The 22,482-nt window shown below is 56.5% G+C and overlaps 1 protein-coding gene and 1 long non-coding RNA gene across 5 annotated transcripts in view; both read right to left on the minus strand.

Annotated features, from left to right (window-relative positions):
- Positions 1-22,482, minus strand: part of TSPAN11 (tetraspanin 11) — a 63,735-nt gene that overhangs the window by 14,290 nt on the left and 26,963 nt on the right. For all 4 annotated transcript variants that reach the window (XM_068561465.1, XM_068561464.1, XM_068561466.1 and 1 more), the window contains exon 4: positions 11,313-11,504. In XM_068561465.1, the coding sequence (XP_068417566.1) occupies positions 11,313-11,504 (192 nt within the window). The remainder of the gene's footprint in view (positions 1-11,312; positions 11,505-22,482) is intronic.
- On the minus strand, positions 17,090-19,510 carry LOC137775521 (uncharacterized). Its single transcript, XR_011076038.1, has 2 exons — positions 19,395-19,510; positions 17,090-18,134 (listed from the first exon to the last, which is right to left on the minus strand). It is a non-coding gene; the product is annotated as an uncharacterized lncRNA (long non-coding RNA).

Consider the following 22,482-nt stretch of genomic DNA (forward strand, 5'->3'; position numbering starts at 1 on the left):
CCAAGCCTCCCACCATCACAGGGCAGGCCCCATGGCAAAGATGATCTGGCCTAAATGTCAAGGCCAGTGCAAAGGCCGCCGAGAAACTCTGATTTACACATTTACCTTCAGGTTCTAAGGCTGATGCTGGGGCTTGATTTGCATATGTGCCCGTATGCACTACTGGAGACATGACAAAAAAGATCTGAGGAAGGTTCTCTGGTTCCTGAGAAGCCTGAAACAACACGGACAGAAGCAGGTGAGGGGTTTTACCCTGTACCTGCCTTGGAGGGCAACTTTGGGGCAGGAAGTTGCTCACCCCGACTCAAGGAAGGATCAGGGATGCCTACAAGGCTTCAGCTGAGGGCACGCTAGGACCTGGGGTGCAGAGAGAAAGCTGCTGGCCTGGCTGTGCCCTGGGGCCCCCGGGTGGGTCCCTGGGGAGAGGTGGGCTCTTGAAGTCTGTAGATAATGGTTGATTCTGGGAAGCCTGAAGAGGTAGGTTCTGGAGCTACAGGCTACCCTCTTTAAACTTGGTCTGGTGTGGGTTTGGAATTATTGAACAAAAGTCAATGAGAAGCTCTCAGATCCCCTGTGAGTAATTTGGAGAGGTCATGTTTCAGTACAAGTCAGGACGTACTGGACCCTGAGCCCACCATTCCCAAGAGACCACCAGAATTCCTGGCCTGTGGCTTAGCAGGTGATGACCCAACTCAGGGGGTGCTGCCTTCTCCGGAACAGAGGAAAGGCAGGTCTTCTACAGTGGGAGCAGCGGAGAGCATCCCTTCCACCGAAACACCCCTGAAAGCCCCAAATTAGCCCTCCCGGGCAGAATCAGTGCCTTATCCACCTGGGGGGTCCCCAAGGGCACACGCTGGGTGCTCCCTGCACGGCCCCGCTCATCACAGTGCTCTGTGGGCACCAGCATCACACGTGTGTGTGGAGAGCCTACAGCCTGGCCGAGGCCACGTGGCCGGCACATGGTTGAGTCTGGAACTGAAGCCGGGGATTCTGGCTGCAGAGCTTTGTGCTCATGCGCTGGGTCACCCTGATGGCTGATGGTGGGCTTATGGGCTGGCTGAGCTCACAGCATGGGTGGGGGGCAGGGTTAGGTGGATGCCGGGTGTCAGGTGGTGACAAGAGACAGAGGGGAAACCCAGGCACAGGAGGGTCTCTCTCCGGCCCCCATGCGGCCTCCAGCCCTCAGAGCCAGCCAGGCAGGCTAGGCGCGGCCCCTCCTGGGCAGGTTCCCCGGCCCCCAGCAAAGGGCCCTGTGCCTTCACTCCTGTGCTGGGGTCATAACCGCAGCTCTAACGCCCACGTCTGTCCCCTTCGCTTTACTCAGCCCGGCCTGACCGTCTGAGAGTCTGGGGGCCGCACAGCTGGGCTACACCTCGAGAGTGCACACAGGGCTGCACCTTGGTCTCTGCGGGCCCTGCCGGTGTTCGCTGCTCCGACCACGTCTGTGCTGTGCAGCTGACAGCCGTCAAGTGTGAGCTTGGTCAAGGCCTCCACAAAGCCCTCCTGGAGCCAAAAGGTCCTGACTGCGACCCTGCGGCCCTCGCCCTTCCTTCTGACCCCCGTCTGACTCACTGGCCTCACGCCTGTCCCGCTCCCAGGAGTGTATAGGCTTTGAGCCCCCTGTGCCCTCCTGCTCTGCCCTGCCCCTGTGTACCGCGGGGCGAAAGGAACCCACCCCACGCCAACTCCCCCCTGACCCTCAAGCCCCCTCTGAGCTTTGCGAGCAGCCGGCCTCACACTCAGCCCCACCCCCAGTCCTTCCAGAATCGACCACCGGAATCCTGGTCTGATAGAAAGCAGTAGTGAGAATTCCAAAGAAAGCTCTTGTAGCCTCTGCCCCCAGAGCCCTCCATAAGGACACGCCACTTCCAAATACACCAGACTGGACCCCAGACACAGAAGGGACCAGCCTGGTAAGCACAGAACGGGACCCAAACATTCCCCTCCACCCCTGTACCATCTACCAAAGTTTCTTTTTTTTCCCCTTCAATTCTCTAATGGAACAGTTTGAACTGGAAGGCAAAGTTGGATATTTTCTAAAGCTACAGATCCCAAACGAAGCTGAAACAGCACAGGACTCTCTGAACCAAACCGATACTTTCTTTACTAAGAGGCTCTGCAGGACCCATGCAGAAATCTTCCTCATGGTGACATTTAGGTGATTAATTAGAAGGTGAGTCTTCAGATGGATTTACTCTGCACGGGGCCAAGCCGAGATACGGTTTCTGGGGCAGATTCACTGGTGCCCACAAGAGCGGGCAGCTCGGCCCAGCTGGTGCCATCCTTGAGGTAAATTTTAAGAACTTTATACCATTGGACTTGCGGAATTTCTCCACGGGATTGATTCTATCACAAAGAAGGGAGCTTGGCCGAAGCTTTCCTCCTCTGTCCCCTCTGCATTCTGCATGATTAGCGATGGAAACCAAGCCACAGCTGGAAACCGGGCCCAGTGTCCAGGCAGGCGGGGCTGGGGTAGAGGAGCCGGCCTACTCTGAGGGAGATAGTGAGAGAGCAGAGTCAGGGTGCAGCCGAGATTAAGTCACGGGGAGAAGAGCTGGCCTGCAGCCCCCAGCTTGGCTGTGTGAGCTGATCACAGCCATGGGAGGGTCAGGGAGCTCGGAGCAGCCAAAGAGGCCGGACCGGAAAAGGCGGAGCCAGATGCTTAAACGGCAGTGACCTCAGGGCGCATGATTTTCTGGTAATTAACCGCCGGCTGGAGGCTGTCAGGGCTCAGGGCGCAGCTGCCCGCCTGTTCGTGCAGAAAAGAGAGGATGTAGATTTTGGAGCCTTGAGCCATTCCAGTAACAAGATGTCACTGCTGGAAGGATGAAGGTGACCTCTACCCTCCTGGCCCAGCCCAGGGCTCCCAGCCCAGGCCGTCCAGCCACGGCGACTTCGGCTCTGGGCTGCTCTAAAGGATGCCAGAGTGTGCTCTGGCCCATGTCTGATGCTAATACAGTATTGTGTGCTGGCCCAAGGGGCTGGGAGCAGAGAAGACAACCGGGGCTGGGGAGAGGAGAGCCAGTCCACAGAGGGAGGGGCAGTTGGAAGAGGGCAGAGGAGGGAGCAGATTGGCCATGGGGAGGCAGGAGGCTTTCAAGGGACGCATCTAGAGGATGCAGCTGAGGCCGTCCAATGCCCGAGCCAAAATGTTGGGGGTCCAAAGATCATACTGTGTGGTCACAGGAGGAGAACACATTTCCAGAACCACAAGCCAAAGCCAGGCATCCACTCGATTTCAGGCTAGGACTGCTAAGAGTTCAGCTGTGTGGGCGGAGAGAGCAGGGTCCAGAGGGGATGGCAGGGCCTGGCTGGGGGGATGAGGACCAGGCTCCCCTGGAGGTAAGGGGCCCAGGGACTTGGGGGATGCCACTGCCTGATGGATTTGGGCTCGGGAGGGGGGAAGTCACCCACTGCTGCCTCCTACGAGTCCCCTGGGAGGGCCTGGATGTCCCTTGGGGCTGACTTCTCACGGGCCCTGGAGAGACATCATACAGCCTGCGGGCACCTGTGCTCACGCCGGCACAGATGAGATTGTGCAAAGGGCTGGGGTAGCACGAAGCAGGTGGCAGGGACCCCAGGATGGGACGGGTGCCGGGGTGCCCAGCATTGGTCGTTCTAGGACAGAGTTGGCTACTGGGGGAAAGGGAGGCTGAGCAGAGCTCCTGCCAAGCCTGGAGGCTAGGAAAAGTCCGGGGGCTCGGAGAGGTCAGGGGCTCTGATCAAGCCAAACGGGAATGTCAGCCACCCACACGGTCCTCTGTCCTTTCATACAGGTGTCTCGTATTCCCCACTAGCCTCCAAGCCAAGACGGGGTCTTAGGCCCTTCCGCGTCCTCTCCCCTGCCCGCCCTGCCTTGTGCCCAGAAGGGCAGGAAGTCTGGAATGTGCTGGAAATGCTTGTTGAGGCGGATGAATTAGGCGGCCCCATCAGTGTAACTTGGAGCACGAGTTGCGGAAAATTGGAGAGGAGAAGGTGGCGGAAGGTAGCTGGCTGTAAAAACTGCCCCTTGTAGATGATCTGCTCCTACAAGCAGGCGGGAATCAGTTACATCTGCTGCAGCCCAGGAAAGGTGGGTCTTGAGCCCTGAAGGGTGCTGGTCAGAGAAGAGAGTGATGTCACACAAGGCGCCCTGGCCTGGGAGTCTGGCCTCTGGGACAAAATGCTGTGTGACCCTGGGGGAATCCCTCACCCTCTCTGGGCCGTCTGCATGAAATGTGGGGCTAAGATGGGAAGAATGTCTTGGTGCCGCAGCTGCATCCGTCTGTGCAGTCAGGACCAAGCCTCCTCTGTCCTGGCCTCCTGCCTCCCCGCAGGGACATCTAGAAGGACACCCGGATTCTCCCCCCATCCTTACTCACGGCTACTCCAATCTGCTTGGCCAGCGGGCCTCCCTCCCTCCCCTTGGGGCCAGCCTGTCCTCCGGATGCCACATTCTCTGCTCGCCACCGCACGGTGGGTTGAGTGGTACCCTTCCTAGGCGTGTACGCATGTCTCCCCAGAGCTGGAGTTGCTGAGGCTTCTGGACGCAGGTGTAAAGCCACACACTCTCATCAGCTTCACTAGGAATAAAGATGACATTTGACTGCCATCTCTCTGTTTCCTGCTCTTATGCTCCATTGATTCTAAGCACCCCTAAAGCCTCCGTGTGACGTACGGTGAGATGGAAGAGGGCACCCCGTGTCCCAAGGCCAGTGCCAGGACCCGACACGAGGGCAGCATGTCCAGACGGCTGTCCAGCCACCACTCCCATCCTGGTCCCAGTGGCGGAGGGGGCCTGCAGCCCCAAGTCTGTGACGCGCTGCTACCACTGCCAAGAGGTTCGGATCAGCCGGCGCACTCACCTCACCGATAGGAAGGAAGGTGGGTCCCGCCCTCTGCCTGCACCCGTGGCTCATGCTGGCCGGACAGGAGCTGAGACCAGCTCTGCAGGGCCAAAGCAAAGCGGGGGCAGTGCCCAGCTGCCCCCGCCAGCCACGTCCTTCCAGGAGTCCCGTCAGAGTACAGCAGGAACACTGCTCTCAACAACCTTGCCAGCTGCCTACACGGGGGCTGGCGGGGCGGAGCTTCTCCTCTCAGATCAGCTCTCGCCAGCCCTCGCCAGGCCTTCCTTGCTGGGCGCGTGCTTGTGGCATAGGGTTTGTTTTAACGTTAACGTAAGGAGTGAAATGATTCTGGGAAGGAAAAACGTCTGCATACACCCGGGGCCTCCAAATATTTGTTGAAGGACTATCTGCTGTCCAGATCACCTGCTCTGAGGATCTCCTCCGTTGAAGGGCTCAGTGATCAGGGCACTGACTGTGCCCAGCTAGGTGACAGGGACCAGAGCACGTCCCTCCCGGTGACGTGGTTCAACCCAGACTCTGCTGAGGAAAGGAAGCAGGGAGCTGAATGATGGAAAGGCAGAGGATACTCCCCCAATCAACTCCGGGGTTTGGGACGCAAATAGATGCCGTTTACCAACCATCCCTGCCCTTCTGCAACGCACAGCACAGACACAGGCACACAGATGCAAAGGGATACAGACACCCACACACACTCGGCCTCTCCGAGGTCAGTCGGCTCTGAGACCTGCTCGGCCCCCACTGCGGGGAGATCACCCACCCACACGTAGCTGAGGTAGACCCATCTCCAACCCAGCCGAAGCACTTCTTTGGTGCACAGCCGACCCCTGCACCCCGCAGCGCCCTGCAGCCCGCCCTCCACTTGCCAGTGCACCAGGTGGCAGGCAGCTGGGTAACTTGTCCCCAGTTCTCACCTCCCTGCTTCCCTTTTCACCTGGGACGCCAACGACGGGCCCCGAGTCACGAGAGGGTGCGTGTCCACTCCCTGTGTTGGAGGTGTCCAGGAAAAGGGGACCGTGCCAGCTGTGACAGCGGAAGGGCGTGGACCAAGCCGGGGTGAGGGTCACGTGACCTCAGGCAAGTCTGTTTCTCTGCGGCTGAGGAGAGGGTGGGGAGTTCACTCCTCAGCCGCCTGGCAGCCCTTTCTGCGCAGCCCCTGAACCAAGTAAGGCCAGCAAGAAGGAGGCTGAGGGGAAGGATCTGCGGGGCCTTGAGAGGAAGGGGCCACGTCCATCAGGCTGCCACGTGCAGCCCAGGGCCTCTCCCGCGTAGGTGCGACAGGCCCCTGCTGGGAGAGCGGGCTGGGGTGACTGCGGGGGCTCTCGTGCAGCATCTCCAGGATGGCTCTTGAGGTTATTTGTGCCTGCTTCCCCAGGAGCCTGGCGAGGGTCCTCCCGCCCACGCCAAGCGGATGAGGAGCGGCCCTCTCCTTCCGATGGGGCGGAGCTGGGGTTCCCCAAGCCTCAGCTGCAGGACCCATTCCTTTGACGCACGTGGGCAGTGACTCGAAGGTCAGAGTACCACCAACAGACGAGGCTGTGACCACCCGGCTGGGTGGCTGGTAGGGCCCTGGCAAAGTAACGTGTGGGTGAGGAACCAGCCCGGGGAGGACACGGCCCAAGGCCTGGGCGAGGGGACCCGGGCACCCTCCACGCCGCCTCCATCCCCCGCTTCTACAGAGACAGTGGCCCAGCGAGCTGTGGGGACCCTGGGAGTCACGGGCCTAAGAATAACTCCGTTTATTCAGGCTCCTTCTCAAAGGAGCTGGTGATGGTGATGCAAATGATAATTATAGCCACACTTTATGATCTTTATATAATGTGGTGACTCGTTTCCTAAGAGCTAAAATACTGTCTCGTTCTCCTCCTCACTCCTCACCCCTGAACGGGGATGGGGATACCAAGGTGGCCGGGAGTGGCCGGGTGACTTCCCAGAGGTCCCGAAGCAGGCCAGGCGGGATGCGCTACGAACTGCTTTTCAGCCGCAGTCCTTCCTCCTTTGGTTAACCAAGTCTGGATGTATCTGATGGAAGTGTTGCAACTTGGGGTCCCCTCATTTTCAGAAACTCTTTCTACAACTTCCTTCTTTGAGTCCATCCCCTAAATAGAAAAGAACCCCTGACAAAGACCAGTCGAGCCTGAACCATCTATCCTAATCTTCATCTGGCTGAAGATATAAAAGTGTTCAGAGCCCATATTCCAAACTCTACAAATATCCCTTTCTTTGGATCAGGGTGGCATCTGTGCTGGTCATCGGCCTTGGGCTGAGATGGCCTGAATTATCTGGCTCTCTCACGCAGCCTGCGCTAAAAAAGAAGATCTGGTGTGAATAATTTAAACCCTGTTCCCTTTCCCCCTTGCAGATTTCTGGCTCCGCGCTGATCATCATTTCAGCACCGGCGAAGACGTGCTATTCCTGTCCCCGATGAACATTTCCTTCTTGAGAAAGTGACTCTGAGGGGCTGCAGATGTGCTGGGGGAAGGGCTCGGGCCAGGACGGACGGATGCAGATGTGCTGGGGGAAGGGCTCGGGCCAGGACGGATGCCGGGCCCGAGCGAGCTGGACCACCCTCGCCAGGCAGCTCTCGGGAACTTTTGAGGTCAAGCCCCTCCCTCCTCCTGATCCAAGCTGGACGCACATCATTCAGATGCCTGGTCTTTCATCTTCCCCTTTCCTCTTTAGGGAGCGCTTTGTATAGAGCTACCCTCGCTGCGTTTCTCCATTTAGCTGATTAAAGATTTCAAAAGGAAGTTAGACACGGAGGGGGAAGAAAGAAACGAGGCCAGGAAGGAAGAAGCTCTAGGAACCACAGAACACTTTTAAACTGACTTCAGTATCCCTCTTGCCTCTAAATGGGAGCATGGGTTTTAAAATTCCTACTTTGTGTTTACCCAAGAAAAGTCTTCCACCCGTCTTCCTGGCTTAAACATTCAAATGCTCAGTAATTCAGAGGCCAATGAGCCAGGATGTGGATTCCTCAGGATCCGCCCCCTCACCTGTGCTCTGTCCTTGGACCTGGTCTGTCTTTGGTTCTTTCACGGGTCGGGCGGGGGAAAAGCAAAGGAAGAAGACGCTAGGCTTCGAGGTTTGCTGTCTGTCAGCCCTCATCCCCAGGCTCCTGGCGGCGGGTGGCTGTGTGTGTGTGTGTGTGTGTGTGTCCACACGCGCGCTTTTTCCTGACCTCACTTTCAAGCTGGCGCCTCTCTGATGTGTCTGGTTAGCGATGTCGGGCCAGAGAGCTCATCGGTTCTGGGCGGGGTTAGAAGTGAACGCAGGCAGGAGGGTCAAGTGGGGCTGAGAAGAAGGATGGCATCTCACACCTGCCTGTCCAGCAGCCCCTGCGCCCCCCCCAGCCCTGCCTCCAGGCCCAGGGAGACGAGAAGGCCCATCTGTTTGTTGACTCTCTCAAGTCAGAAGGGTGGGGCAAGAGGTGTGCTCCCGGCCCACAGGCCAGCCCGAGCCCCTGGCCTTCCTAAGTCTTCGCACGGTCTCTGCCTGGCCCCGGGCACAGGGGTGGTCCCCAGGCCAAGTGACGGTCAGGCTGCGACTGGGGAGGCTGGAGACGTGTTTTCATAGTGGCTCGGCCTAGATGGTGGGACATGTCTCGCGGATGGATCGTGTAGGAAGGGGAGGCTGAGGTCAGTGCTGGGCGGGCAAACAGCGGCCAATTACAGACCCCTCGGCTCTCCTCTGGTCTCCGAGACGCCAAGGGGAAAAGAGCTTCCGGTTTGACAGCCTCCAAAAAGGCCACTAATGCTGAGTACCCCCATTAACACCTGGGTGAACCCCACTCTCCTCGGGGTCCTGCAGCCCCTTGGATGGAGTGTTGGACTCGATGGCCCTTGGGTTCCCTTCTAGCCTGGATGACTTCTGACCGTGCACAGTTATTTCTGCATTATAATGAGGGCAAAGGCTTCTAGGGTTCCACCCCACCCCATCTCCTGCCCTGGGGCCTAGCTGGGCCCTGCGGGAGTCACTCTTGCACCCCCAGACTTCTGAGGGCAGCCGCTCTGCGCAGGCGTCCACAGACTCGGGAGACGGTGTCTCTGCCCTCGCCGTCCCGCTCGGCGTCCCTCCATCACGATTGGCCTCCCCAGGTGACGCGGAGGGGATTCTACCAGAGCAGCGTCCACAAGGCAGCCCCGGCCCTCGCTGCCCCCAGGTCTCCCAGGCCGGCTTTCTCACCTGGGGGTGAACGGCACCTTCTAGGGGCTGTGCTGAGTGGCGGGTGGGAGCAGGGGCCCGGGGACGGCCACCCGCTAGCAGTGTGACGCAGACCTGACGGCTTAACCTGTCTAACCCCACCTTCCTCACCTCCAAAACGTGGGGCTGGCGTGAGGACCAAAGGAACTAACACGCCTGAGCGTGTAGAACGTCTTGGCACACAGAGGTCACGACTCCTGTGACTCTGCGGGGCTGCTTTTAGAGGAAGGGGGCGCTCCGTGATCCAAGCCCATTGTGTTATAATCGCGCCCCGGCGGAAAGCAGGGGGCTGTTTCCCAGGCTGCAGGGGACCACGGGCCACAGGACTCCTTTAGAACCAAGACGGAGGGCTCTGGGTGGGAAGGATGGCCGGCAGCTTGCCTCCCAGGCCAGAGGGCTCAGCCCGAGACCAGAGGCCAGGGCGAAGGCCCTGCTTCCCACAGGACCAGGGCTGAGCAGGGCAAAGGGGGTCACGGATGATGCAGGGGACGGGCTCTCTCTGGGCCCAGCAGCCCCGGTCCCTGTAAGCCTCAGTCCCAGAGGGCTGGGCCTCCCTGTCCCTCACCACCAGCTACACCACAGGCCCGGTCCCTCAGTCATGTCTCGTGTCCTCATCCAGCTCACACGGGTCCGATCATGGGTGTCAGCAGGCTCACCAGGACTCAGGAGTTGGGGACGGTTGGCAGGGACAGCCTGGCTCAGGGCGCCCCTGTTCCACGGCTGGAAGGACAGCTCAAGTCAAAGCCATGCTCTGGCGTCTGGTCCCCGTGGGCCTTCACCCCCCCCCCCCCCACCATCCACGCGGCCCGCACCCTGCTCGGGGCGACCCTCAGAGCAGAGCTAGGGACTTTTTCTAGGCAGGGGAGGGCTGTCCCGCTGAGCCTGGGCACAGGTGCTGCTGCCTCCAGAGCTAAAAACTAGGTCACGGCTGGCGAAAGAGGCGGCGGGGCTCGGCCCCTCCGGCCCCTCCTCTCTCTGGTCAGACGCGGGGGGGCCGAGGCTGCCACGTCAGCGATGGGCACGGGAAGCGGGGCAGGGAGGGCACAGCACTCAAGGCTTCTTCCCGCAGCCTTTTCAGGCTCAACCTGATTGAATTCAGCCCTGGCCCTTCCTTTCTGAGTCCGGATGTTTTGTAGCCTCCCCTGCCCGCACTGGGCTTGTCGCCGGGGAGATGAAGGGGGAGATGCCAGCCGGGCCCCAGGGAGCCTGCCCTGGCAACAGGTGCCCAGGAGGGAGGGAGGGTCTGGGAGTCCTGAGCGGGATTCCAGTTTCTGCCCCCTCGGGTGCAGCCCTTCCTTTCCTGACACTTGGAGCCAGAGGTGGGGTGCGGGTGTCCTCTCAGCTTTCCAGGGGGGCGTCCGACGCGGAGCCTGTGCCGCCCACCTCACCCATGAAACACCTGCCCAAACAATCCCACCTGAGTCTGATCAAGCGTCTACACCCAACTGCTAGAATGTCACCAGGAAGGCATCAGAAAGCCCAGACGGGGAGAGAGTAAAGCACAAATGACCTGGTTCCCTCAACAGGTAAATTGCAAGGAAAAAAACAGAGATTGATGGGGAGCTTAGAGACTAAAAGTGACTTGGGAGACAAATCGACCAACTCTAATACATAGACCTTACAAATTTAGATCCTGATTCAAATAAACTGCAAAAAAAAAAAAAAAAAAAAAAAAAAAGAACAGCTTATGGGTCAGTTGGGGAAATTTGGAATTGCCTGGTTATTTCATGATATCAAGGAATGACTGTTAACTGTTTTTAGGTGTGATAATGGTCTTGTCATTACCGCTTCTAAAAAAAGGATCCTTACGTTTTTGAGGTACACCCTGAAATTTTTACAGGTGACATGATGTCCGGGGTCTTGGGTGGGGCGGGGAGCCGGGGAGGGTGCAGATGGACAGGATTGGCTCTGAGATGGTGGCAGTGAGTCTGGGTGATGACCTGGAGCTTCATTGTAACGTTCTTTTCGTTTTTGCCTATTTTTGAAAATCACCATGATAAAATCTGGACAGAGGAAGAGGAGGAGGGGGAGGAGGAGGAGAAAGGGGAGGAGCAGTGCTGCCGCCACCTCCGGGGTGCCCTCCTGGCTTAGGTCCCAAGCACCTGGAGACCATGGCAGCCTTCCCGAGGCCTCCAAGACCAGGGCCAGTGTCACCGGGTGGGCTCTCAGTGCAGAGCCTGGTCAGGGGGGCAGGCTCTCAGAAGCCCCGGGGCAGGTGGCCCTCCCTCTGCCCACGGCGCTGGGCAGGGCCGGGCAGGCACTCACCGCAGAGAGGCAGCTCCTGTCCTCGCGGATGACGGCACCAAAGCCCAGGAAGCCAGTCACCATGACGAGCGTGCCCGCGAAGATGAGGATGTAGGCGGACGCGGCGAAGGTGCTGGAGGCCAGGACGCCGAGGTAGCCGCTCTTCTCCACCAGGGTCCAGACGCCCACGGCCATGACCGCGGCACCCCCCATCTGCAGGACACCGGGTTCTGAGCACCCACCCCCTACGAGGCCCTTCTCGTGCATCATCTCATTTGGTCCTTTGAGGAGCCCGTGGGAAGCGTCTGGCTGCCCATTTTGTAGATGGGGAAACAGAGGCTTACCCATGGTTGAGGGGAGAGGCAGGGACAGAGTTTGGATCCAGGTCTGACTCCCGGTCCCGTGCTTCCCCGTCACGAGGCAGGGACACTCCAGTTGTGGGGACCCCCTCCCGCCATCCCCGCCCCCAACCCCGAGCGCTCCTCCCCGGCTTGCATCCCTGGCGGGCCACTTTCACAAGCCCCCTTTCTCATCGCCTGTGGGGGAAGCGCGACTGGGCTTCTCATCTCTGCTCTACAGACAGAGGACGAGGCCAACAGAGGAAGGGGAGCTGCCCGAGGGCCGCCCCTGCGGGGGCGACGCAGGGCAGGGCCAGCCCCAGCTCGGAGGCCGGGCCTGCGGCTCGGCCAAGCTGCCCCCCAAAGGAAGGGACACACGCTCCACAGGCTGGAGTCGCTCTGGGATGGCAGGACACCGAGCAGGAGGGGGAGGTGTCCTCTTTGCTGACCGTCTGATCCCTTTCGGCCCTGATCCCAGGAAGGGACCCTGGGAAATACAGCTGCCCTGTTCCTTCTGCAGTGAGGCTGAATGACCCTTTCTGTGGCTGTGATCCTGGGCAAAGTATGTGTGTGTGTGTCCCCGAGGTGCCAGATGGTGAGCAGCAGGGGTGTCTGCCCAGGGTTTGAGGGGGGCAGGACCCCGGAACCTGTGACCAGATCTGCCACCTGCTCCTGGGAGGGCAGGCGTCCGTCTGGCCCCCAGCCTCCCTGCCTCATCTGAGGATGAGTTCTTCTCAGATGGGGGCTGGCGCTCCCTCAGGGGGTCCTGAGTGTGGTGGAAGGTGGGCAGCCCCAGTGGGCTCGGTCCCACTGCCCCGATGACTCTGTATGACCCGCCTGCCGTTCGCAGACCTCAGCGGGGTCTGCACCAGGCGCCTCCATGGCTCAACTTTCCACATTCTCTTCCGAGCTCCACAATAGTTCAGGAGGCTTAGGGCAGGCAGGCAGGAGCGGGCATTTTCTCTTTTGCCTATGAAGAAATGGAGGCTGGAGAGAATAGAGCGTGCTCAAGAGGACACCCTCCTGCACACGCCCCCGCTCCCCCCACAGAAACCCGCCCAGAGTTTCGAGATTGAGATGCAGAGCCAGGTCTGCTGAGGGCCAACGTGGGACTCTGTCCTGGGATCGCACACACCGGGCTGGGCCTGCTCCCCTACTCACTCCTGCTTTTTAGATACATCTGTTTTCTTTTAAGGGGCGTTTCATCCCCCTTAGCACCTCTAGCGGCTAAGAGAACCAGGTGGAAGGACGTCGCACAGCTCCAAATGGAATCCACCTCCTTTGATTCCACGGCACATATTTTTTCTCACATTTTGACATCTCCAAAACCAGACACATGTTATGGTTGATGGCATCTTACAACCACGCTTGGCCGCACTCTTGCCTTGCGGTACAGAAAACAATGGTGTAGCTTACAAGTGATGGTATCTTAGGCTGGATGAAATCCTGGACTACAACAGGCTTTCTAATTCTCTGGAGCGTGGGCTACCTCTGGTCACATAACCTCCATGACCAGTGAGGAATTTCCTCCATCTGGGTCAACAGGATTGTGTCAAGTGAGGGTTTCCAGCAAAATATTCTGCACATATTCTTTCTGCCCCTACAGCATGCCCAGGAGGCTTGAGAGAGGGTCTCGACTGTGCATAACTGGCTATGTGACCTAAAGATGGTCCCTTAACCTCTCTGGGCCTCAGTTTCTTCATCTCTCAAACAAGGTGGATGTATTAGACCAGTGGTTCCCAACCTATAACTACCAAGGGCCCCTTTGATTACTTTTTCCCACGGGTCTTATGTTTTGAAGGGTTTCTGCCTATCAAACACAGTGCATTAAGTAATAGTTCATTTCTCATTTTTTATTCATCAAAGGCACGTGGTAGTACCAAGAAGAGATTCTGAGCAGCATGCAATAGTCAATGTGACCACACTGAGTGGATCTAACTTTTGATGCGTGTAGTGTCTTTATAGAAATAGGCACATCATCCATTAGGCTTGTCAACCCCACAGGCTTAGCGTCGGATCCGGAACCACCAAAAGGGGTATGTGTGAACAGCACTGGGGACACCTAATTTGCTGGGGGACATGGAACCCACTGAGGATCAGATAAAAAGCTCTGGACGCTTTGCCCAGAGAAACGTCATCCACATAAAATAACGCGCTCAGCTTCGGGGGCTGAGGCCTCATCTTGCATCTCACAACGACCCCGGTGTAGACGCCTCTGGGGCCCCCTCCACCTTGCACCCTCTCAGGCTGCGCTTCTCAGCTGGGCCGCACCACCACCCAGACACCTCTGAGCATCAGCAAGGTGACTGGATTTCTGGGGGTGGCATCAGGCCCGGATCCTTTACTAAGCTCCCAGGTGGTTCCAGTTGAGAACCACCGCGTAGTTTCCTAGTCGACAGGCGTCGGTCCTGTCCCCTCCCCCAGCAGGATCCCAAGAACACCCTCTGCTGGGGCCGCGGCCTGGAGGCCCTTGGCCCAGCTCAGGATTGCCCCTCCCGCCGCTTCCCTGTCTGCATCAGGGTGTTTGCTTTGATAGGAGCTTTGGGGTAGAAGGTGGGGTAACGAGGGGCAGGATTTTCAGCCCAAACGGAGGAAAGTTAAATTATGCAAGAAAGGAAAAAACTATGTGGTCCCAGGGGAGGGAGGGGGTGCTGTGAGAAATGCAGCCGCGGATAAGCACACTGAGCCCCTAAAAGAGGAGCGTATCCCGGTCACAGAAACGGCTGGGATCTCGCAAAGCAGGCAGGGCTGCGGCTCAGCCAGGGCGGCAGCAGGGCCCTCGCCCACAGGGGAGGGTCTGGGCGGACACACCGTCCTGATTAAGGTCTGGAAAGCAACAAATTCACACTGGTTCTGATGTGCAAAAGAAATCAGGAGGCGAGTCCGAGTCAATGGGGCCCCCAAACCTCCCCTGGGGTGTCACATAGCGTCTGCTGGGGACACCCAGTGGGATTTGCCATCGGGAGCAAGAGCGTTTCAAGTCCTTCAGGGGGTGTCCTGCTTGGGACCCAGTTGGCTCTTTAGAAAACGATCTTTCCTTTGGACAGGAGAAGTCAAAGCTGCCCAACGTCGGGACGGATCACCAGAGGGAGTCTTGGGAGGGAAGGTGTCAGTGGGCTTGGGTCCCAGCCCTGGCCATGCCCCTGACTAAGTGTGTGACTGTGCAGACATTTCGCCTCTGGAAGCCTCAGTTTCTTCATCTGTAAAATGGCCGGATGAGAAGCTCTGAGGTCTTCCGCATGGGTGACATGCCCCACGACCATCTGCCAATACACCTCCGGCAAGATGCTCATGGCTTTCGCCAAGTGGTTCGGAGATGCCGTGTCAGCAGAAAGAGCTGTGGAAGAGGCCCTGCGGAAGACCAACTGGGGCCGGAGCCAAATGACCCTGCTGAGCTGTGCAACGGCTATTTGCATAGAGTTGATTCAACAGTATTTGGCTCTTTACAGAAACTGGGTTGGATTTCTTTGGAATATTGAGTACATTTTTCAAAACCATAGCCTGTAGCCAATCAGCCAGAAAACGCTGCAGAGGGTGAAGCTGGCCTTCTTACCAACCAGGACACAGGTAGGCCGGGAGGGGCGGGCAGGTCACCCAGGCCGTGTAATTTTAGGAACGGCCCATTTACAGAGAAGAAGCATGGCCAAAAAGTTGCTTGTCATCATGGGGAGAAGGATTAGCCTGAGCGGCCGCGCACACTGAGTCTTGAGAGACCTAAGGCTGCAGACCCAGAGGAAAGCAGGCAGAGTGTAAAAGTCATTGCAGGGTTTTCCTCTCCTCGTCAGGCTGCTGAATGGTTTCTGGGCTGGGATCGGGGAGGGGACCGGCCAGTGGAGCAGGCCCAGGACGCTGGGGCTCCCAATACGGGAGGACCCTGGGGCAGGAGTGCTCTCTGCCCGCAGTGCCGGGGTGCCCGTGGCACGGGGAGGGGGCGGAGATCGCACAGGTGGTGGTGCAGTCCACTCCCCTAAGTGTTTGCTGGGGGCCTCCAGGTGCCAAGCACCACCTGGACTGGGAAGGACTGGGGGCTGGACGAGTGTTCACCCAGTTAGAACCAGCCCTGTCCTCCGCCTGCGTAGCTCCTGGGAGGTTGGAAAAGTTTTGATTATTAACACTGCCAAGGAGCTAATTAAAATAATCCATTAGAGAACAACATTGCAGGGGTGATGGGAGCTGTAGGGATCCGTGTAGCAAATGGGAGGGGGAGGTAAAGCATTTCCTAGGCGGCTGCATAGGAAGCTTGGGCCACATTTTCTGTTTTTAGGGTCATGAAAGCTTTGGCATTTTTGGTTCCTGACCCAGAGCTGTATCCAAGGGAGCCGCCCCTGCCCAGTGAGATGGTCATGTTCAACTCTGCATTAGTCGAACTGCATGGTGGGGGTGAGGTGGGAGTCAGGGGCAGGGTGATGGTGAAGGATGGGGGGCAGGCATGGGTTGAGTAGGGGGTAGGGGTCCAGAGGTGGGGCAGAGCTTAGATACAGGATGCGGGTGTGTATTGTGACGCTATACTTCAGCTCTGCTGATATTCTTCATGCTCTGCGTGTCTGAACTGTCCACACCATCAAAACGTCCTAATCCAGGTTCAACCCTGACTCGGGGGGACATTTTGGAGTCCAAGTAGGCATCAGAGTGGTGGGTCTAAGGCTGTGGTTACGAGTCAGTGGTCTACGGAGACGGGAAGGGCACCAGACGCAGAGTCAGAAAACCCAGACTTGACCTAGAACTCTGCCAGTCATCTCAGCTGAAGTTTTATCATCTACAGAATGGGAATGAAGATAATTACAGAGTGCTTGTAGAATCATTTTGGAGTGTGAGATGATTTATAACCCTCAAATTGTGCTATGGTGGCAGCTGGTGGAGACTTGGTTTAAAGTCTCATCGAGACCTTGCACTGCACGACTGGCACCTGAATCCTGCCCACCTGGGGGTGGAGGGGGTGCTGCTCTCCCCATCCCACTGCTCTGGGTGTTTCAAACTTTGGGATGTAACCATTTAGGGCTGTGAGCTAAACTTGGTGGGTGGTAACCTGCGCTAAAAAACCAAACCAAACCAAACCACCACGCTATAGAGGAGAAAGCATCAGAGCGCACTGCACACGGTAAGGGTAAGCTTAGCTTCGTGAATGACACTTCATGTGAGCAATTCTTATGCTTCCATGAATTTCTTATATGGGTCATGGTCCCCAAAGCCTCCAAGCCAGAGCTATGGACATAGAAAGCTGTTAGAGATGAGGTGTGCCCCTTAGTCTAATCATAATAGCTGTGCATAACAGCTAAGCACCAGGTAGGTGTGTGCCAGACACTGTGCGAAATGTTTTTCTAAATACTCATCTTTAATTCTTACAGGTACTGACATTCCCGTTTAACGTATGAAAAACGTGAAGCTCAGTGAGATTAAGTGATTTGCCTAATGTTTTAGTCTGCTCAAGGTTGCCCTAATAAAACGCCATAGCAGAGCAGCTTAAACAACAGAAATTTATTTCTATTTCTCATGGTTCTGGAGGCTGGAAGTCCTCCAAATAAGGTGCTGGCTGATTCAGTTTTGGTGAGGACCTTCTTTGCTTACAGACGACGGCTGTCTCCTCACTGTGTCCTCATGGCCTTTCCTCTGGGCAGGCTTAGAGAGAGAGCTTTCTTCCTCTACTTGTAAGGCCAATCCCATCGGATTAGGACCTCACTCTTGTGACTTTATTTAACCTTAATTACCTCCTAAACGCCCTGTCTCCAAATACAATCACGTTGAGGGTTAGGGCTTCGACATATGAATCCCTATGGGTCACAATTCAGTCCACAGCACCTAATCTTCCATGGCAGATAGACAATGGGGTCTCAGTTTGAGCCTGAACTTGAGCCCAAGTTTTCCCGGCACCCGGGACACTGGGAAAGTGCAGGACTCAGAGCTGGAGGCAGCGGGTAACGTCAGAGCTGATGGCCAGGCACACCGGCTTAGGGGTCAGAGAGCGGGGGCCTCCAGCTCTGGGGCTTCGGGCAGATTGCTTCCACCTTGGTAAAACGGGGCTCTCGTAGAGCCGTTCACAGCCTCGGGGCGCTGGGAGGATGTGGGTGGAAGCACAGCCCAGGGAAAGGCCTCCAACAGAAAGCTCCACGGATGCTGGGAGCTTTGTCCACGGACGTATCCCAAGTGTCCGCAACAGGGCTTGGCACTTAGCACATGCTTAATAAACGCCATGGAATAGATTTTCAATTATCGCTGACCAGACTACCTGGATGTTAGCACCAGCTTTCCTTATCGCCACGACAAGACCTAGGGCAGGATTCCGAGCTGGGTGCGTCTGCTCCCTGTCTGTAACATGAGGATATCAGTGATACAGCCACCGGGGTTGACCTGCGGAATCGCAGGCGATAATCCACGGAAGGTCTTTATCCAGCAGTACCTCTCAGATGCCAAGCATCGCGACCCCGCAGGGAGGACCTGGGCTTCCCTATCCTCTCTGTGCTGGATTTGGACGGCGTAGCAAGGTGATGTACGGGGAAGGACCGCTGTTCTGGGGAGAAAGGAAGCGTGAGTGTTCACCCAATCAACCTGCCTCTGCCGTCCAGGTCACCTTCCGTGTCTGTGCGGCGGGGGGGGGGGGGGGAGGGGGGCACTGGGAGGGGCCTCAGTGGACAGCAGATGGGGGCTCTTTGGGGACCCTCCCTGTTGCTCTGCATAGATTCTACAGGGAAGGGGGAAGAGGTGGGGACCGCTTGGGGGTGGGGAGCATCCACAGTGCAGACACTGGCTCTGCCGCGAGTCTTATAAGAGAGGCTCAGCGGGGAGGACCAGCAGCTGGACTCCAGGGTGTGTGGGAGGGATCCTCGTGGACAAGGCCCCCTCCCTGGGGAAGTCTTGAAAATTCCCAGGGGTTGTGTGCTGACAAATGTGCGAGGCTGTGCTCTGCCGTGGGAGGAGATGGGCCGGGGGTCTGCCCTATGTCTACTGAGGAGGTCACAGGGGGCCCAGGGGATGGATGCCGGGACCCCGAGGCTTGGACCATCGAAACCGACCATGCCCCATATGGGGAGGAGGCTTGGGTGAGTAGGTCCCTGGAAGCTGGGCCGCATCCAGCCAGGCCCCACGGCAGGGGTATTTTCAACTCAAAGCAGGGAGGTCTGTATGGGGAGTTGCTGGGCTGACACACTTGCTGCCCATCTGCCTGACAGACCCCAGGTCCGCTCAGGTGGAAGGGACCCCACGGGTGGTCACCACGCCTGCCGCCCGCTCCCCCTCCCAGGCCCCCGTGCATGGTCAGGGTCTTGGGCTGAGCAACTCACGATAAGCCTCCTCTGCTCCGGGTGCCCAGCGGGTGTTGCCTACACTGAGCGCCCTCTCCCTCGACCCCCCTGCCCACTACTCTCCTGAGAGCACTCCCACCATGGCACCCACTGACCTCTGTGCGGCCACTGCCGGGCCTTAAGATGCGTGGCGTGTCCTCTCCCTTTAACACGCTCGACTCCCCCATCTCCCGCTTCTGGGACACTGTCTTCCTGGTTCCCCCCTCGGCTCTGGCTGCTCCCCCCACCTCACCCCGGGGGTGACCACTCGGTCCAGCATGCCGGTCTCTCCTGGTTTAGACAGGGCAAACGGGGACACTGTGGACCCTGGACGCACCCCTGATATCTGGGACTCCCACGTCTCTCTCTTGCCTGACTTCTCAGCCCCCATGCTCTCCCTGGGGTTCTCACCCAATCCCGTGGCTGCAGCCACCATGGGGGTGGAGACGATGCCCATCTGAGACCCAGACCCCTGAGCTGACTTCTCTCACCGGGCATCTCTGCTCAGATGGTCTCCTGGCAACTCAAACGCACCACGCCGACGTCTGACCTCGCCATCTGACCCCACGCCGCTTGCCTTCCTGGGCTCCCGCTGCGGGGATGGACTTACATATTCCAGACACCTCTGCCCTCTCGACCGCATCTGATTAATGACCAAATCTTGTCAATTTTGCTTCCTAAATCCCTTGACTCTCCCCAAGTATTTCAATGCTCGCTGTCACCCCCGCAATGCAGGTCACCACCATCTGTTGTCCTGATCAGGGCAAAGTCTAGAAGGAACGTCCACAGTGGTCATTTCTGGGTAGACAGTATTATGGGTTGAATTGTGTCCCCAAGAAGATTTGTTAAAGTCCTAACCCCAGTACCTGTGAATGTGACCTTATTTGGAAATAAGATCTTTGCAGATGTAATTAATTAGGGTAAAGTCATTAGGATGGGCCCTAATCCTATATATGAGTGGGTCCTTACAAGAAGAAGAAAATGCTGTGTAAGGATGGAGACACACAGGAAGGACAGCATGTGATGACAGAGGCAGAGACTGGAAAGACGCAGTCGAAAGCCAAGGACTCCACGATGCCCGCCACCACCAGGCACTTGCAAGAGGCAAGGAGGGTCCTACCTAGAGTCTCAGAGGGAGCACGGCCCTGCTGACACTTGTTTCGGACTTGATTTTGGCCTCCAGAGCTGTGAGACAATACATTTCTGTTGTCTTAAGCAACTCAATTTATGCTCCTTTGTTACAGCACCCTAGGAGCCTAATACCCTGAGATATGGGCCATTTTTTTTCTTACTTATATTTTTTAGTATTTTATCGATTATTAGTGGATACACAAGACTTTATGAGCGGGAAAAGCACACTTATTACAGTAAGTCCCCTACGTACAAACCTTCAAGGTGCAAGCTTTCAAAGATGCAAACGTGCATCTGGTTCCAGCAAGGAACCAGAACCTGTGCCATCCACGTCAGGCGTCAGTGAAATTGCAGCTTGCCCCCCCGTCTCCTATTGCTGACCATCCTTCAGCTCTACCACCTCCCACCTCCTCTCCCTCCTCCAGTCAGTAACTCCTCTTGCCTGTTCACTCGATGCCTGCCCCTGGATGCCAGCTGTTGTACTGTACTACTGTACTTTCCAAGGTACTGTACTGTAAGATTAAAAATGTTTTCTTTATTTTTTGTGTTTGTTTTTATGTATTATTTGTGTGAAATGTGTTATAAACCTATTACAGTACAGTACTATATAGCCGATTGTGTTGGGTACCTAGGCTAACTCTGTTGGACTTACGAACAAACTGGACTTATGAATGCGCTCTCGGAACGGAACTCGTTCGTATGTAGGGGACTTACTGTATTTTTAAAAAATCCTCGCTCAGCGAGAATCTTGAACACCCCGCTGGATTTCTCTCTGAGAATCGAAACTATCTACGCCCACACAATGACCTGATCATATCACTGTGGCTTTATTATTCCACTGTCTTCATCTACACAACTTCCCTATTCCAGGAAACGCTTGCCCAGGAAGAGAAAAGTTGCAAATAAAAACAAGTTCATTGTTCGTTTCAGGAACTTTGCAAAAAGCATTTAAGCAAACATCAGATTGTTTAACTTCTGAATAGATAGCATTGTATGTCTCCTCTCCAAGACTCTCCTAAACCCTTGCCCTGCTGTGTGTACCAATCCTTAACTACTACACCATGATCCTTCCCAGTATTAAGCAATTTCATTAATCTTACTGGAAGACTCTGAAAAGGCAAACATAGCCCATCTTTGCCTCCGCCTTTCTGAGAGGCTTCTGGGAGTGCATCCTTTGCCATGGCAACAAGGAAACTCAGCCCTGCCTTACCAGCAGGTTGATCTGGTGGCATTTTCGGGCCTTCTACATCTAATATATCCAAAATACTGCATTTATTGAATGCCTTCTGTGTGCAGAGACAGAATTAAGCACGTCACATACACCATTTCAGGGCATCTGTGAAATACACTATTAACAGATAAACTGAGGGACCTCCCTGGTGTCGCAGTGGTTAAGAATCCACCTGCCAATTCAGGGGACACGGGTTCGAGCCCTGGTCCGGGAAGATCCCACATGCCGCGGAGCAGCTAAGCCCGTGTGCCACAACTACTGAGCCCGCGCACCAACAGCCCATGCTCCACAACAAGAGAAGCCACCAGGATGAGAAGCCCGCGCACCGCAACAAAGAGTAGCCCCCACTCGCCGCAACTAGAGAAAGCCCGCGCGCAGCAACGAAGACCCAACGCAGCCATAAATAAATAAATAAATAAATAAATAAATAAATAAATAAATAAATAAATTTTAAAAATAAAAGATAAACTGAGGCACATTAAAAATGTTAAGTTGATCTGAACAAAACTCGATTTGAATCAGGCAGCATCCCATCTAGCAGATGCGAAGGAACTCCGAGAGCCATACAAAACGAAAGACTCTTCTAGGCAGAAGGGATGGGAACAAGGAAGTTATATTAGGCAAAAAAGCGGGTTGGTCATTGCCAAATAGCTTTCGTTTAACTGGGGACACAGGCTCAGCCAGCGTAGGTGAGTTGCCTACAGCAGAGCCTGTCTGCTGACGGCAGCGCCTGCACTGTTAGCCCTCTTCTGCCTCTCCAGACTCATTCCAGTGTCTGGCTCTTTTGGGACCTGATGGTATTGTGCTACCAATTATCTGGATAATTGCCTCACGTGGACAGACTCCTTTCTTCCTGGATGACCTAGCCCGGGTGGTTTCCCCGGGGGGGAGTCGCTGCAGAGACCATTCCCGATGCACAGAGGCAGCCCTGGGCCCCCCAGGACTTATGTTTCTCTGCCTCGGGCCTGGAGAATGTGAATCATGAAAGGCAAATGGGCTTCGCAGGAAAACAAGCAGTTATTTGAGGCCGTCACATTTCCCACCAGGCACTGGAGCCGCCAGTTAGCGGGGGAGGAAGAGCCAGACCTCGCGGACCGAGGCCGGGACGCAAGCTCATTGCGATGCCCGGATGCTGGGCGGTACGGACTCCACGCCAGCCTGCAAGCCGGGTCTTCTGTTCCCCCTCAGTAGCAAATGTACACATTTGCTTTCAAGTA

Source organism: Eschrichtius robustus, chromosome 13, assembly GCF_028021215.1.
Source record: "Eschrichtius robustus isolate mEscRob2 chromosome 13, mEscRob2.pri, whole genome shotgun sequence".
NCBI lineage: Eukaryota > Metazoa > Chordata > Mammalia > Artiodactyla > Eschrichtiidae > Eschrichtius > Eschrichtius robustus.